Source organism: Vigna umbellata, chromosome 6 (genome assembly GCF_029865625.1).
Source record: "Vigna umbellata cultivar VRB3 chromosome 6, Vumbellata_1.0, whole genome shotgun sequence".
NCBI lineage: Eukaryota > Viridiplantae > Streptophyta > Magnoliopsida > Fabales > Fabaceae > Vigna > Vigna umbellata.
In genome coordinates, this window is record NC_142170.1 from 8,917,192 (window position 1) to 8,935,496 (window position 18,305).

General features: G+C 34.9%; 1 protein-coding gene and 1 long non-coding RNA gene across 2 annotated transcripts; both read left to right on the top strand.

The window, feature by feature from the left end:
* Window positions 1-2,812: 2,812 nt before the first annotated feature.
* LOC124832828 (transcription factor bHLH117) lies at window positions 2,813-3,781 on the top strand. Its single transcript, XM_047307138.2, has one exon. It carries the CDS (start codon window positions 2,873-2,875, stop codon window positions 3,584-3,586), a length of 714 nt encoding a protein of 237 aa, XP_047163094.1. The 5' UTR covers window positions 2,813-2,872; the 3' UTR covers window positions 3,587-3,781.
* An 8,837-nt stretch (window positions 3,782-12,618) lies between these two features.
* Window positions 12,619-13,858, top strand: LOC148196754 (uncharacterized). The gene is made up of 2 exons (XR_015780506.1): window positions 12,619-13,061; window positions 13,356-13,858. It is a non-coding gene; the product is annotated as an uncharacterized LOC148196754 (long non-coding RNA).
* Window positions 13,859-18,305: the final 4,447 nt, after the last annotated feature.

Below are 18,305 nucleotides of genomic sequence, written 5' to 3' on the forward strand. Positions count from 1 at the left end.
TGAAATGGTATAAAACGACAACTTACCACAAGCTACATGTCACATCAAAACAGAGTCGCTAAACATAAAAACATGATTGTTATGAACATGGTAAGATGTATGCTTTTAGTAAAAGGAGTTCCCAAATCCTTTTGGCCTGAAGTAGTGAATTTGGCTTTTTATCTACTGAATCGTTGTCTTACACATGCTATGAAGAATATCACACCACAATAAGCTTGGAGTGGAATCAAACCCTCTATCAAACTCCTTCGAGTCTAGGGATGCTTAGCTCATGTACATATATCAGATGCCACATGAGGTAAACTTAATGATAAGAATTTTCCTTACATTTTGCTCGGTGTTAGTAGTGAATCCAAAGGTTATCGCCTATTTGATCCTAAAACCAAGAGAATTGTGATTACCAAAGTTGTCTTTTTTAAGAAGAAAAGAGTTGGAATTGGAGCACCAATTACAAAAACATATTGAACTTGATTTGATATGGGGTGATGATGAATTCTATAGTGAGCAGCAATATATTGATGACAATGCTAGAAATGAACTAGAGGAAGACATGAAGCTTGAAAGTGATGGTGAAATAAATGAAGTTCAAAGGAGAGAGACGAAAACCAACTTGGATGAGAGATTGTGTCAGTGGTGTAGGCTTGAGTGAAGAAGAAGAAGAAGAAGGAGTAGCATACATGGTCTACAATGTCACTAGTGATGACCCGATTCTATTTGAAGAAGTTGTTCAACATGCAAAATGGAGGAAAACTATGAACATTGAAATTCAATCAATTGAGAAAAATCAAACCTCAAAACTAATGAATCTATAAGTTAGAGCAAAGACAATAGGAGTCAAATGGATTTATAAAACCAAATTGAATGAATACAAATAAGTTGATAAATATAGAACAAGGTTAGTAGTCTCTATTTTGAAACAATAATTAGCACACTTTTGCATCAATTCTTTTGCATATACTTTCATTGAGAATAAACTCTTTTTCAATATTTGCTTTATGATTGAAACAAAAAATGACAATAAAGAATAGTCATGTTCTCAATCTATGAAAAAATTTTAAAAAAATTGCAAAAATATAATTAAATAGTTATAGTTATTTGTAATCAAAGTTTTCATTAATGAATTAGATCTAACCTAAGAATTAGATCGTTAAGTATCTTCCAAAATAAAGTATAGCCTCTATTTAATCCCTTCTTTAAAGTTTTCTATTACCAATTTGTTTTGGTTAATAACAATTAAGTTATATATACATGGGTATGTACTAAGTCTTCTCAAAATAGTTCATCTATTTTTATAAATTTAAATATGGTGCTCAAATAATGATATTCACGTAAAAATACCAAGTTTTTTTTTTGTTTTTTATGTGAAACAACGATTGAGGCATCACTTTTATGCTGTTAATAAATTTTTGAGTCTTTATAAATAAAGGTGAATGTTAAAATAAAACAATTATGGTTGATTAAGTTATGACACGTTGAATTAAGATGTAATATATTGTTAAATAATATCTGAGTTCTTATTAAAATCGATGCTTCCTTTGGAAAATGACAATTTTACACCTAAACTTTTGATGCTTTTGTAACATTCGATCAATGGTATTGTTGCTTTGGTCGTCTTTATTGTTGCCACATTCTCTTAACATTTGTCGTTTCACTTGATTTTTGGATAATGAAAAAGAAAAAATTACTTTTTTATATAAAGAAAAAACTATTTTTATCTAAATCATATTGGGCGAATAACTAAAACTAAATTAAACCATATATACTTTTGTCATATTAATGTTCAGAAACATAACACGGATCACCATTATTTATAAGCAAATCATAATTTTGAGATACCTTCTTTTTTTTCTTTTTTAAATGTAAAACCACGTTTGGTGCATATAATAATGATTGAGCATAGTGTTTCATTGTAACAAAATGCCACTGGAAGAACGTGTGAATAATGTGGAACAACTTGGTTCACTGATTCCCTTATAATTACCATGGAAGATGAAAGAACACGAAACATTACCTTTTCAGAATGAAGCATCCCAGCCGTCTGATGGTGATGACATGCAACGGTTGCGATGCAAGCCATGCCTCAAACCATAACTAAATAACAAGAAAAAGGAAAAGTTGACGACAACAACAGTGTCAGAATAATAAGAGGAAAAAGAACGACAAGAAGCCCAAAATTGTATCAGACGCAGACAAAATAAACAAACAAACAAACCAACCAACGTACACATATACTGTCATACCTGCACGCACCCATTCTTCTCATTCCACCTGTTACTTCTATTCTCATTCTCATTTTTCTCACTTTCTCTCAGGTAATGATATTAATTTAAATATTCTTTTTGCCTCATAATATACCTAACCTGTGCTTTTTTTTATATGTTCTTAAAAATAAAAAACAGGATTTGTTTAACGTTAATAAATCTTAATATTTAATAAAATCTAAAATTAATTCATCCATATCCTTTCTACGAGGTCACCATAGGTTTTGTGTAACGTTACGACTCCCTCACTAATAAACCCTACCAATTCATAAGCTTTATTCTTCAATCTAACAAATGAAATAAAAACCAATTAAAATTAATAAAAAATTAAAATATGACTGTCAAGTTTATTGAGATAATACATGGATTAGTTTTTTTATTTCAACTGGAAAGAAAAAAGAATCCAAATCATTCACCATTCTAATTAAATCTCTAATTATTATTGAATACTATACAGTATTGTTTATGGCTACATTAATTATCCATAATTAACTCCTTTCTTCTCTTCTCTCTCACCGTCACCAACCTATTATATATATACATATATATACCATTATATATCCCCATTTTCCTTATTCTCACTTCTTCCACTCTCATTCTCTCTGCAAATAATGTATTCCGGCGACGGCTCCTCCTTGGACCCCATGTTTTCCGGCACCAGTCTACAGTCACTCCTCTCTCTCAACCCTTCCCTTTTCGCGGACGGCTTCCCCACCTTGGCTTCCCTAACCGACGACCCAACCTTAATCCCGCAAACCGCAGAGCCTCCAAAAATCCTTGTCCCTAAAACCGAACCCTCTCAACCTTTCAAATTCTTCCCCCAATACCATCCAACCCCCTTTCTCCGCCTCCCGCAGCTCCGCTCCCCGGAGCAGCCCCAGCCGAAACGGCAGCGTTTGGAGTCCCCGGTGATCCCGCAGAGCAACCTGGCTCGGCAACGCAGACAGAAGCTGAGCGAGAAAACCCGGTGCCTGCAGAAACTGATGCCGTGGGACAAGAAAATGGACCAAGGCACGCTCCTGGAGGAAGCGTACAAGTACGTGAGGTTTCTTCAGGCGCAGTTCCGCGTGCTACAGTCGATGCCCTCCCATTCGTCTTCTTCCTCGCCTTCCTTCCGCCAAAACTCAGCAGTATTCGTGGATCTGGAGAAACTGAATCGCTCCCAGCTACTGCAGGTACTGGTTAACTCACCCGTGGCACAGACCATGCTATATTCTCAAGGTTTTTGTGTCTTCTCTCTCGAACAGTTGTCTCTCCTCAGAAAATTATCAGATAGGAGGCACCACCACCATAACCACGTTTCCTCCAAAGCTATTTTCAACTAAGCTTAGCTTCTGCCTTCATTTCTCCACGCTTTCTTCTTACCTTTAATGCACTTAACTTCACCACACTAAGATACCATCAACTAAGTCTTCGATGTTTTCTACCTCTTATTACTGCTATTTTACATTCATAGTCTTTTACACATTTTCCTACTTCCTCTCTCTTCAATTTCCCAGCAATACCATATCTCTGTTACTCCAATCGTCTACACACCTACTTCGCAACTTCATTATAATAATATCAAAATTCATATTTAAAAATTAATAAATATTTCTAAAATTTTCAAATCGCTGTTTCGTTATTATATATATATATATATATATATATATATATATATATATATATATATATATATATATTAAGCCATTGAATATAAGATGACCATTAAACCTCATTTCATTACAAATTATGTTCTCAAAATTGGACATTAATGTACGAAAAGATAAACATAAAAGTCTCAATTTAGTACTGTTTTTGGACACTGAACGGAACGAATGTTGTATAGGTTGAAAAACGCGTTTAACGAATTCCAAAATATTATAAATGATATTATTATATCAATTTTATTCGATTTTTTTTACTGTGTTTAGAAACGTGATCGTATCCCAATATTAATAAAATGGAAAAAGATTGGACAAAAGTTCCCTAAATACAGATAGTCCAAAACATATTTTCATCTCATTTTCATTATATCCCCGTGATCCTTGTGAAAATAGCTTCTTTAATCATTTAATAAAATTATTAACGTGTTTTCTTTTGTTTAAGTTTAGGAACAACAAATTTATAAATTCAAACTTTTTTTTAAAAAATTGCTCCTTATAAGTATTGTATTAATAATAACTATTCTTATTGTGGTACACGATTAGATACATTTTACCTTTGGTCTTATCAATTTCTTGAATTTTTTTTGTTTAGAACAAGGTATTTTCCCAATATTTCCAAAATTATTCGTGAGATGATATGGTAGTTTTATATATATTTGTGAATATATATAAAATTTGAACTCAATCATACTTCTTTTAAAATTTGAATTAGCTTCTATAAACTATTTTATTTTGTTTAGTTCTAATTTCTAGCTATTATCTTTTAATTTGTTTTTATTAGATGGTATATATTTTATCTTAACGCGTTGATTCAAAATGAAAGGAAATAAACACGTCAAAACATTTGCATAAAACAGAATTCTAGAAAAATCATAAACATAGATAAAATGTTAAACAAACTGTGAGAATGAAATCAACTTAAAGAAAATGCATCGTGTGATAATGACACAGAGTAATAAAAATTGTTTAAACCGATAAGTGAGATAACTTATTAGTGAAATATTTTAAAAGACTAAAATATTCTTTTCAGATTTACTATATTTAAAATTATGAAATGTAAAAGTACTAATGTACCTATAAAACGGATATGTATCAATTATTAAGAAATGTTACAGTTATAATTTTGTTAGTTTAAAGAAATTATGTGTTATAATGTTAATATGTAAGCATATAGATTATAAGATCTTATTATTGGTGATTGGTTTTCGTTATGTTATTTTGGGAAGTACTTTTTGAGTTTGAGAGAGGGTATTTTAGTCTTTTTGTTTAAAATTGGTGTATTTAGTAATAATAGGTGAAAGAAGAAAATGTCTTTTGAAATTAGTAGCTACAAATAACAGGCTTTAGTAGTGGGCTCACTCTGTGCTGTCTCTAATGGGGTTGTGAGTCTACAATTAATGAAAAGTGAAAAAAAGATTAACGGAAAGATTACTATGATAATGTTTTTGATGATTTCTTTTTGAAACATTATTTTTATTTGAAAATAAAAATTGTGCTACTTTTATAATATAATTTATATATATATATAAATGAAAATAATACAAATTCAACTTCTTCTCCTTTTAAAAAATATGATACTAATGATCTAATTAGAGAAATCTTTTCTTAACATTCAAGAATAATAATAGGTGAAGAGGTTCATATCAATTCTTTAAAACGTGTTTTTACAAGACTATAAATATCATAACAAAATGTAATCTAGAAAAGCATCCTCAAATATAAAAATATCTTAGTGAAATATGAAAATGAGGTTATATTAAATACAACTTCAAAATTATTATTTTTATGGAAAAAAAATCCAACAAAATTTCAATACTAAATTAGATACTTTTGTTGTATTAGTGAGAATGATAAATATATAAATTTGAAATCATTTAACTTAATTTTCACCATATCTTATACACTATCCATTCTTCGGTTTAATATTTGAAATCACTATCATCATTATTACTAACCATGTTGCTGTTGTTGCAAGTTATCATGAAGTAATTTATTTTAATATTATTTTAAACAAAAGCTTGTCAAGAAAGAAAAAGAATGAAAATTTAAAGTGTTAGAAAGCATTGGAAAGTTGGGTCAAATTTCACGAAGAAATTACTTCTTGATGACTTCCTCTTATTGTCCCTTTAACTTTTCCTACTTTTAGTTTCTATCCATGTATAATAGCTTTATTAAGAGAGTTTTCTTCTCCAATAAAGTGTCATCATTACCTTCACATATATATATATATATATATATATATATATATATATATATATATATATATACACACACAGACACACAAAGTTATTTCTATTTCTTTTGTGTTTACGAAAAATAGTGAAAATAAACTATAAGCAGACCTAAATGGGTTTAAATATAATAATTTATACTTGAAAGTTCATACTTATTAATCATGATGAGAGATTAAAAAAATACAAATTAATTCTTATTAATTAAAGTAATTACCTAGTATATTGGATGATTAAAACTTAGAATATACATCAATTAAACATTTGTTCATTTTTTTTTAAATATTGGGGCTGAAGTCGAAATATATTACTTTGTGGCACAAGTTCTTGGATTCCACTTTGGGTTTTAAAAGTTACTCACCATTTATAGTCTCAAGACATATAAATGGTTAAAATAACATTTAGTCAAAGTTTAAAATAACACTTAGTAAAAAACAATCATTATGTGTATGTATCAAATCTTTATAGTTCACATTGTTTATCAAAATCTTACTCCTTTAACTCAATTATTTTTTTTTAAGAAAAAAAAAAGCGTGACGAGAAATTATAAACTAGTTAACGTTTTATAGGGTTTTGATTTTGATACGGTAGTATTTGTTGTTAAACTTTGAGAGAATACATAAAAGAAATTTGACAATAATAAGATGTGAGAAATCAAAATATTATTTTAATCAAAAACTTTAATTTGGTCTCAATTTATAAAAAAATAAAATTGTTTAACTTTTAAAAAAATTATGACTAACTTGAACAAAAATAACGGATATAACACCTAATACTTACGTGTTATTGACCCCAACACATGGTACTACTAGTTTAACACGTGAATATTTTTTTAAAATTTAAAAAACCAAATTGACTTGTCACAAATAAGATTAGAAAATAAAACTAAACTGAACAAAATTAATCAAAAATAAAATCTTATTAAAAAATATTAATATTAAATAAACTAAAACAAACTAAAAAACTAAATTGGTATTTTAACATTAAAATTATAAAGAGAAGTTAGATTTTAGTTTCAAATAGATAAAATTTTATAATGAATGTAAGAAGTTTTGATACAAGTATTGTGAAAATTTCTCATTTAAAATTGTAATTGACTTCTATTTTAACCATAGTTAGGTTGAGGTCTTGTTCTATATTAAAAATATTAACAAAATCATGAATTATGTTAATGATAAACTTATAATGTAAAAGGCCATAATATAGTTAAGATTTAATACGATAAAAAGTCTATAACAAGTGAAAAAGTTTTGTTACACATGATAAAAGATATTAATATAAAGATTAAGTGTTGGTAAGAAAATATTCTACGTGATATGAGACCTTAATAATGTTTAATTTTTTACCAATAAAATCAATTAATTTTTTTAAACATTTATTATCATCCTTACGCAACTATTTGAAGATACATTCTTCCATATTCCATTGTAATTATTCTTAACTTCGACATTAAAATAAATTGAGTCTTCACTAATATAAATTGATATTTTATTCTTATATATCCTTTTAAGTATTATTCACATCTGTAGTTTATTTACTTTCTAAAGACCTTTACTTATACAGTCCAAAAACTTATCAAAACAACAGTAATCTAATTTAATGAATGATATAAGTAAATCTATTCATAGAATAGAGAAATATCATTATAGAAATATTCACCTTGTAATTAATTATGATTATATATAAAGTTATGAAGTTAAAAGTGTAATCATTTTTCATTTTTTTAAATGTTCTAAAATAATCAATTTAACTTCTATTTTATAATCATATATGTTAACATGATAGTTAATATTATTACTTCTCTTGATGATTTTTTTTGGCTTTATTATTGGTGGTAGTTGAAGCAGTTTGTTACCATTAATATAGGTGGATTTTCTATATTCTTGTCCACTGTCTTTATATATTATATATTACACATTTTAAGATTTTAATAAATTAATGGATATAAATTGAATTTAAATTTAAATACGAAAGAGTCTTCTTTGACGTCCCATACACCTGCATAAAGTTTGTGCAACCATGATCATAATGTTTAGCTAGATGGAGTATGTGTGTGTATATCAGAGTTGTTCATGGCAGTTTTTTTCAGAAGATTAGTTGACCAGAAAATCGGTTATTACATGCTATTATTTAATTTAAGAATAATCTAACCTTGGAGTATAATAAAAGCTGTTTGGTCTTTAATCTCTGATTTAAGCTATTAACATTTAAAATTATAGGTTTATGCACCTCTCGTAACGTGAATTACTGTGTTTCTAGCCGTTAAGGAAAGGGCAGGTGCATTGTAGGGAGCATGGAAAGAGCATAGAAGAACGCAACAATGGAAAAAGACGAAAAAGAAAGCAGAAGACCCACACACTGAAGCAGATGAACGAATACTGGGAGAAGAACTTGTACTGAAAAGGAAATCAAGTTTCAGGGTAGGACACACAGACAAAGCCCCACAATCTTCGACATTTACGAAATCTGTTTTCCAAGCTGCAGAGAAAAAAGAACAAGACAATGTGCTACGTGGGGAAAGCAACAAAGATCTTCATTTTCATAGTCACGGTGCTCGTTGTTCTGGGTCTGGTTTTGGGATTGGGGATCCTACGCCGCCGCCACCACACAACTGCAAATGAATGTTCTGATGGGTCTTGCTCACATCTACTTCCACCTGCAATCTCCGCCCCCAATTTCAATCCACCAACCCCACCTCCCTCCTTTCAATACCCCCCTACCCCACCAACCATTCCGGTTTCAAATCCAACCCCTCCTCCTCCTTCCGACACCAACCCATCTTCGCCGCCGCCGCCAATGCAGCAGTCGCCGCCACCGCCGCCACCTCCGCCGGAGGAATCTGCCCCTCCAAATCCTCCAAGTGTGGCGGGGCCACCTATTAATACACCTACACCAGGGTCGGCGCTGGTGGCACAAGCTCCTGTGCATGTTTTTGTGTAGCTTTTCAGATGACAATTGGGTCCAAAAGGAAAAGGAAAAGGAAAATTGGTATCGGATCTGAGTGATTCTTATTACTCTTACTCTCTTTTTTTCATAATTTTGTTGGGTGATTGGGTTATTACTTTATTGATGTTTTTCTTTTGGTATTGGGATGATGTGAAAGTGGGAGTACTTTTTCTGTAACCCTGTATGTTTTTCGCAATAAGGTATATAACTCTTTGATTTTACACTTCGAACGACATTGATTAAATGCAGTAATGTTGCTTGCCAGAGTGTGTTGTTTGTTGCTTTAACTCAGTTGATAAACGGACTTGTGTGACGCCATACAATTTAGGTCTTGGATTCCGTCTAGCACTTTGAAGCATTTGGTTATAAGCTTCAGTGTCATATCTTGCAAGTGCTTTTTTCCCTGCAATTAGCTTAAAGGTACTCCAGCCTCCAGTAAGGACCTGCATGAGAATGCTAACACTGAATTAAACTACACAGGAAAGATTATGTAAGTGGTGAGACATTTTTTTGTGCTTCTTGCTTAAGGTCATGGATGTCACAGCTGTGATTCTATGCATTGAAGCTGAAATTGCACAAAACTAAGGCATGCTTGAAGCTAATTCTATAAGTACATTCAAAAATTTTTATTTTTTTTTTCTTTTGAAATTTCTATTAAGATGCAATAGTTGTTTTAGTTGATTACCAATTAACCAGCTTAAGTAGTTGAGATTTTGGATATTTGAGAGTAAAGATCCAAGCCACAAGGCCTCGTGCTGGGGTTGGCTGCAGCAGTGCTTTTGGCATTTACTCATGTTATAGCGAATTTGGTTGGTGGCTTCAGTTGCCTTTGTTCTCAACAAGAGGCTGATAAAACTTCTACCAATAGACAATTCTCAATGGCTTCTCTCATTTTAACATGGTAATGTCTCATTGCCTCCACTATTATTTTAGAGAAAAAGAATAAGGAGAATGTTTAATGTACCATTAAGAGAGAAACAAAGAAATTTGGAATGTGATAAACGATGTTATGAGAAAAACCATTACAAAATTAGTGTGCCATGATTTTTATTCTATACCTTGTTTTTATTTATCTCCTTTTAATTGTGTGTTTGATCAAGATTGTGTTGGTTGGTGAATTGAGCGTGATGGTGATGTGATGCTGAAAATAAAATAAATGTGTATTTTTTATATTGGCAAGAAAAGATTAGTTGTTCCTGGTATTAGTTTTTATGTTTGGTTCTAATATAAGACTCTTGCATTCTTATTATAAGTTTCTCCATCTTTTCTTCTTTGTTCTCTGTCTTGAACTTATTGTCTTGTTATCATTCGCTTCATGTTTTCGTCAAATAATGTCTTCTAACATGTTTTGTTTACCTACTGAAATGTGTTTAATTCTGTCTCATCTCTTAGAAGTAAATCTTCACATTCAAGTAATCTTCTTGGATTTAATTTGTTCTCAGTAGTAAGCTTCCATAATTTCTGGATCAAAATTCAGAGTTTCCATTGTTAGTTTGTGATAGAAAATTGAATCAAAATCCCTAACAGGTTCTAATCTCAATCTAAACACAAGTCGAATATTCGTATTTGGTTATCGAAGCTTAGATCCAACATTTTGATGACAGATCCAACATTTCTGTAACATTCTGTGATGTTTGTTCGGTGATTGGTAAATGGTAGGCGTCTTTCATTGAAGGACCGCATTCGTTGATTAAGCGACGATGGATTGAATTCACGTGATTCGTAGAGGCAGAACGGATTCACGTGCAGAGGTGAACAGAATTGAATTTGGTGTTTTCTAATCAATTGTAATTGAATTTTAATTCATGTAAAGTGCAAACTGAAACTGGCGCATGTGGTGAAAGTGTTGTGGTGCGTTTTTGGATTTGGAATTTGAATTAGCAAATAATTTGAATTGAAGATCTCCTAGCGATGGTGGCCAGTTACAGGTGGAGTAATCACACTTACGGTGAATTCAATTATCAGAGCCTTTGACATTTCAAATGCAGTGCTGCTCTTGTCAATTGCAATTGATTCGGTATTTTTCAGTGCAATAATTAAACTAAATTGGAACCTGAATCCGCAAAGCAGTAGCTGTTTCGAGTGAAGACAACATGAATTGCTCGGTGCAATTAACAAGCGGAATTCTGGAGGTGACGCTGAAATTTACGTTCAGTTCAAGAATCAATCAGGTGTCACTGAAGCATTTCGTCCAATATTTGGAATTTGACTCTGCGTCGAATGTAAGCGAATCTATGCTTTATCATCTGTTTCAATCGTTTTGTTCAGACGAATTTGTCAAGCAGCAGTTCAATTGATCAAGCATGAGTTGGAGCATTTTGTATGAAGCAATTGATCCAAAGTCTGCTTCGTTGCTCGAGTGTTTTGGAAGCAAGCAGTTGATATTTTCTGTGATTGAATTAATTCAGAAACCGCAGTTTGAATCAAAACAAGTGAGTACGTTCAATGCATTTAAATTCCACAACAGTAGAGACAATTGATCTGAGCCAGCGGATGCAGTTTTGTGATTGTTGTGCTCCGGACGTTTTATCAAGCGTTTAACAAGCGCAGTGCAGTTAAATTGAACTGACGGTGGCTTTTTCTATCATCGATCTAGCTCCTAATAAGAAGCAGTTGGCTCGTGATTATTAACTGAACTTGAGCGGTACAGTTATTGATTGATTTTTTATTCAAATCAATTCCATAATTTTGGTGCCATATAATGATTGAAATAGAGAATTCAATTGCTAAGAAAATTCAGCAAGCAGGAGGAGGAGAAATTCGATTTGATTCTTTAAGCAATTGTGGTAATTCATTGGTGTTGTTGTACGGTGCCTAATGCCATTGATTTTGATGTGGTTAGATTGAATGGAATAACTAAAGAATTCAATGGCAGTGCAGCAAATTAGATCATCATGGAATTGTTTGTTTAGTTGGTGCAAAGCGAATTCTATTGGATGCAGCTAACTTGATTGTCTAATTGGCATAAGATTCTTTTTGTTCAACTAATTCAGAACTTGAACTGGTGCAATGGTTCATGTATTTCTAATTCAGAACTTGAACCGGCGCAAGGTTTATATACTTCTGTGGCTTGATTAGGTGATTATAGGTTAAATTCATTGGTGCCGTGGTGAATTGAATTTGGTGTAATTCGAGAAGCCTGCCAGTTTATTCGAAATTTGGAAAGAAATTTATTAAAACAAGAGTGATGATGTGATACTAAAACAAAAATAAATATGTATCTTTATTTATTTATTTATTTTCTTTTATATTTTGTTTGAATACAAGGTTAGGGAAGGGAAGTTTTTGTTTCCCTAATCCTTTTCCACCATATTATATATATATATATATATATATATATATATATATATATATATATATATAACTAACAAGAGCTCCAGTATTTATTTTGGTATAATTTTGATTAAATAAAAATATTTGTGAGTTTTATTTTGATTATTATATCTCAAATATTAAGTTGCTCCCTCTTTGCTTATCTTAATTAACGTTTGTCTAACTTATTTTTTCATGGAGCGCAAGTAGTTAATTAAAGTTTTAAAAGTAAAAAGTTTTCCCTATTAGAAATTCTTATCTTCGTGAACTAGATTAAGTAATGTAAGGAATCGTAATTTAAAAAAAAAAAAAAAAAAAAAAAAAAAAAAAAAAAAAAAAAGAAAAGACAAAACAAACGGGGAAGGAAGGAACGAGCGCTGGAAAGCGCCAGTTTTGCTGGCCATAAGGGACAGCAAACGTTGCTTCCATTCCCCATTCAAAAACAAGAAAAAGAAAATAAAAAGGGAGTATGGGGGTGGAAATCATTCCTGCAAAACTGAGAGAAGGTGAGGTGGGGAGCTGCTGAAGTGCAAGGAGGCTTTGGTGCTGCATCTGGAGGAGTGGAAGAGTGGCAGCAAGTTCTGGGAAAGAGGAGAAGTGGAGAACTTTTGAAGTTGGAAGGAGATCAAACCCTTTGGAGATAAATTCAAGGAAGTCTTCAAGAGGTAAGGGGTGCTAGATTTTTCGTTTTGATTAGTTAATCTTACTGTTTTTGTAGAAATCTAAAAGCTTTAGAGTTAAAAATGGAGGTTTTTCTGGTTTTCTGGAAAACCTGTGATTCTGCAGAATCTGCAGAATCGCGTTCGTCCAATTCGGTTTCAAATTGGACGTTCGTCCAAAACTAGACGAATTGAACGTTCGCCCACTTCGATTTGAACGCTCGTTTTTCTTTAGCCTGACGAGCGTTCGCTCATGCTTTCGCTAATGCGTTCGTCCTAACAGTATATGACCAAATATAGGTGGGTTTCTGAGCGTTCGTTCATATAGTGGATTAACGAGCGTTGGTGATCAGGATTTGAGTAGAGAGCGTCTGTGTGCGCCTGTGAACGTTCGTTCATTTCCGGGTAAGGGAAGCTTATTTGATTTAATTCATGTTGTGTGCTTCGTTTGAACGTTCGTTAATTACTGTATGAATATATTGCATGATGTGCTGTGATTTGAGTTGCATGAACGTTCGTTATTTACTGAGTGAAAAATGATATATGACTAAGTTTACGTATGTTGTATGAAATATATGAGATTTGGATGATATGGATTATATGAAGATTGTAAATTGTACCATGACATGAACGAATGGAATTTATGAACTTGTATAATGAGAAACGAACTGAAAAATGGATTTTTGTAAGAATTTTCCCTATGAAAATGCACATCTGTACTGAACAGTCATTGACCGTTCGGTTTTTATCTTGTTTTGGAGGAGCGTCCTCTTATCTAAAACCTATGCTTGAGCGTTCGTCCATATATTAAATTGGACGTTCGTCCTAATCTTCTATTGAACGTTCGTCCTAATCTTCTATTCAACGTTCGTCCTAATCTTATATTGAACGTGCGTCCTAGTCTTATACTGAACGTTTGTCCAAGTTGGTGTTCAGGCTTTTATTGAACGCTCCCTCTAACAGGCGCTCGGTCTCACACTGAGCGTTCGTCCAAATTGGCGCTCGGTTTTGAACTGAGTGTTCGTCCAAATAGTGCTTGGTTCTGAACTTAGCGTTCGTCCTAAAGGGTGTTCGGTTTATACTGAACGCTCGTCCTAATGGTGCTCGGTTTTGAGAGGAGCGTTCGTCCTAAAAATGAGGCTCAGTCTTATACTGAGCGCTCGCTCTAAATGGTGTTCGGTTTTATTGAAATAGCGTACGTCCAACTTCAGATTTGCCACGTTCGGTCATTTATTTAAAATTCACGAGCGTCAGTTCATTTAACTGATTCTCAAGGTAATAACGTTCGTCCCAATGAACTCGGTTTCTAAGATTAGCGTTCGTCCTTTAGGGTGTTCTGTTTTAGACTGAACGCTCGTTCTAAAACAGGGGCTCGGTCTTAGATTGAGTGCCCACTCAAAATGGTGCTCGACATATACTGAGCGTTCGTTCTCTGATTCGAACGAGCGTCCTTTGGTCCCGTTTCCAGCGTTCGTCCTCGGCCTTATTGGGGACAGAACGTTCGTTTTTTTTTAGTCTACAAAGAAATGATGAAAATAAATATGAAATTATAAAGGTTGAGAATATATGATATGAAAGCAAATTGTGACTTTTGAACGAGCGTTCCAGTTAGGGACGACTCATTGATGAATAGTAATTTTGGAAAGTATACGAGATGAAATGAAAATATGATTATTGAACGAGCGTTCCAGGTAGGAATGACTCAGATAAATGTTGAAATTCGTAAAGTATGACTGTGGGAAGTTAATGCTGGCTGTTCAATCCTGATATTCCGTGAGTGATCGTCCTCAAGTAGAGGCGCACGTCATGCGTGGGAATGGCAGGAGGTCGTCGTCCTTAGAGGTACTTTGGACGGACGTACTAACCTCGGGTGGCAGCTGATGAAAATGCCAGTTACCACACCACCCGGGTGCACGAACGCCTGTAACTACGCAGAATTCATACAGTCCGGACAGTCAGTCGTGTTGAGTTTTATTGAGTAAGTACGTTGAAGTGTATTCTTATGTAATGAATGTGTATGTTGAAATATGCATGTGTGATGAATGGTTTATTTGAAATTGTATGTTGATGCATGAGTTAAATTAAGTAAGCTTACCCTTTCGTTTCCTTGTGTTGTCTATCGTCCTTGTACGTCCGTCTTGTCATTGCAATGATCATCCGTGTGGATGTGAGCAGAGGGAGACGAGCGTTTGGAAGAGGCGCTGAATGAAGAGAACCTGGTTGATGTCGAAGTGAAGACCGAGCAGTGAGGCGCTCGGCCAGTTATGTAGCCTGTATTAGAATGGTCGTTCGACCATCTTGCCTTGTTATTTTGATAGACCGTTCAATATTTGTGCCGGGTAAACCGTTCGGTCAAGTTTCGTGTACGTTCGGCTTTTTCATTTGTAACTTTGAAGACGTGCGGCTTTGCGCGTCTGTTTTGTTATTATTGTAAGACTGTACTCAAGGACATTCGTCCTTGAGCGTTGTTTTGTTTTTAGTTGGAAAACTGTATCGAAATATTATTAAATGTGATTTTCTGATTTTATGGCTTATGCTGTATTTTTGGGATGTCACATTAGTGGTATCAGAGCAGTTTTGTTCTTTTAAGGACACTGTAGGTTATGAGTACACTGTGTTTTTGCTGTGTGCTTAAATTGCGTTTAATGAGTTATTTTCGACTCTTTGAACAGGACTAACGTTCGTTCTTTTCTTCGTTCCAAAGAGTCAATGGCACCTAGACTTCCTCCTCCTCCACCACAGACCAATGAACATGATGTGCCCAACAACACCAGATTGTTGGAATCGGTGATCGAAAGGCTACAAGAGCAGAATGCTGTTCTGATGCAGCAAAACGCGACTAATTCACAAAATCTCGAAGCTGCTCGCGCTAATTCTGAAATGACTCAGAGGCAGCTGATGGAGATTCTTGCAGCTACTAGGGGTACGCCGGGGGCATCTGCTTCAAATGCCACTCATCAGGCTGAGTGGACTTTGGAGAGCTTCTTGCAGCACCGCCCTGCAAAGTTTGATGGGAAATGCCTTCCTGACGGAGCTGATCAGTGGATAAGGGACATGGAGCAGATCTACAATGCCAAGCGATGCCCAGAAGACAACAGGTTGGCGTATACTGAGTATCTGCTGACTGGGGAGGCCAGTCACTGGTGGACCAGTGTTAAGATGATACTAACAGAAGCTGAAAGCCCTATTTCCTGGGAAGTGTTCAAGGAAAAATTTTATGAGGAGTATTTTCCGGACAGTGTCCGTTTCGGCAAAGAAGTGGAGTTTCTCCAGTTGGTGCAGGGCAATATGTCTGTTTCTGAGTACATTAACAGGTTCAAGCACTTGGTCCGTTTCAATACCATGGCTACCAGTGAAGTGTGGCAGTGCCGGAAGTTCGAAAATGGGCTGAGAAGTGATCTAAAGGTACTAATCTCCAGCCTTTGCATTAAGTCTTTTCCTGCCATGGTTGAGAGAGCAAAAGTGTTAGAAAAAAATGTGGCTGAAGTAGAACGACTGAAGAAACAACAACAACCAACTAGAGGGCCAATCATGTCCAGGCCTAATCTGAATCGGAATAGGTTGCCATATGCTCGCCCAGCACAACCATCTAATTCCCAGGCTATGGTTGTTGGTGGCCAGTCTGGACAGCACGGATCAGTCAAGTGTTTCCAATGCGGAGGACCACACTACCGGTCATCTTGCCCTCAGTTATTGGGAGTAAAGTCCTGCACTCGCTGTGGAAGAAATGGTCATATAGAACGTGAGTGTAGAATGGGCGGACGAGCGGCAATGAGGCCGCTAAATGCTGGGAGGATGCAACAGGATCGGGGTGGACGAGCACAAGCTGTCGGTCGAGTGTATGCGATCACGGGCGCCGAAGCTGCCAGCTCAGGTACGCTCATCACCAGTACTTGTTTGCTGTTTGGAATGCCTGTTTGTGTATTGTATGATTCGGGGGCAACGCACTCCTTCATTTCGAAGGCGTGTGTTGAGAAATTGGGATTAGCCGAACGCGAGATGCAGTTCGACTTGGTAGTATCAACCCCAGCGGCTGGTGAGGTTAGGACGTCTACTGTATGTGTTAAGTGTCCTATAGAGGTTGAGGGGCGAAATTACAAAGTGAATCTCATTTGTCTACCCTTGAAAGATTTAGAAGTAATCTTAGGAATGGATTGGCTGGCTGCCAATCGCATTCTCATAGATTGCGGTGCAAAGGAATTGGTGTTTCCAGACGAGTATGAAGTGGATCTATCTGTGACGCTCGGTCAATTGAAAGAAGACATCGGGGATGGTGCCAGTTGTTTTCTGATCATGACGCATTCAGACGAACGAATTGAAGATTTGAATCATGAGCGACCGTCTAGTAAATCGAATGGAGGACGATCAGTCGTGGATGAATTCCCTGATGTATTTCCCGATGAAGTGCCTGGATTACCTCCTCCACGCGAGGTAGAATTTACTATCGACTTAGTGTCGAATGCTGGACCTATCTCTATTGCACCTTATCGGATGTCGCCAGCAGAGTTAGCTGAACTCAAGGAACAGATTGAAGAGTTAATGGATAAGCAGTTTATCAGACCTAGCGCATCACCTTGGGGAGCGCCAGTACTCTTAGTGAAGAAGAAGGATGGCAGTTCTCGTCTCTGCATAGATTACAGGCAATTAAACAAACTGACTATCAAGAACAAGTACCCTTTGCCTCGGATAGACGACCTGCTAGATCAATTACATGGCGCGGTCATATTTTCAAAGATTGATTTACGGTCGGGATATCATCAGATTCGGGTGAAGGAAGAAGACATCCAGAAGACAGCCTTCCGATCTCGTTATGGACACTACGAGTATGTAGTGATGCCATTCGGTGTGACAAACGCCCCAGCAATATTTATGGACTACATGAATCGTATCTTCAGACCGTATCTAGACAAGTTCGTGGTCGTCTTCATTGATGACATTCTTGTTTACTCCAAAAGCTATGAAGAGCATGAGGATCACTTGAGAATCGTTCTAGGCGTGCTAAGAGAAAAGGAGTTATATGCCAAATTCTCTAAATGTGAATTCTGGATGAAGAAAGTGCCATTCTTGGGACATGTGGTTTCAGCTGAAGGAATCTCAGTAGATCCGGCTAAAGTAAGAGCAGTACTGGAATGGGAGAGTCCACGCTCAGTTACCGAGGTTCGTAGTTTTGTGGGACTCGCGGGATACTATAGACGGTTCATTGAAGGATTTTCCAAAATAGTAGCTCCGCTTACTCAGCTGACCAGAAAG

Excerpts from the sequence above, each read along its gene's own strand:
- LOC124832828 (XM_047307138.2), top strand. The coding sequence starts at position 2,873 with ATGTATTCCGGCGACGGCTCCTCCTTGGACCCCATGTTTTCCGGCACC.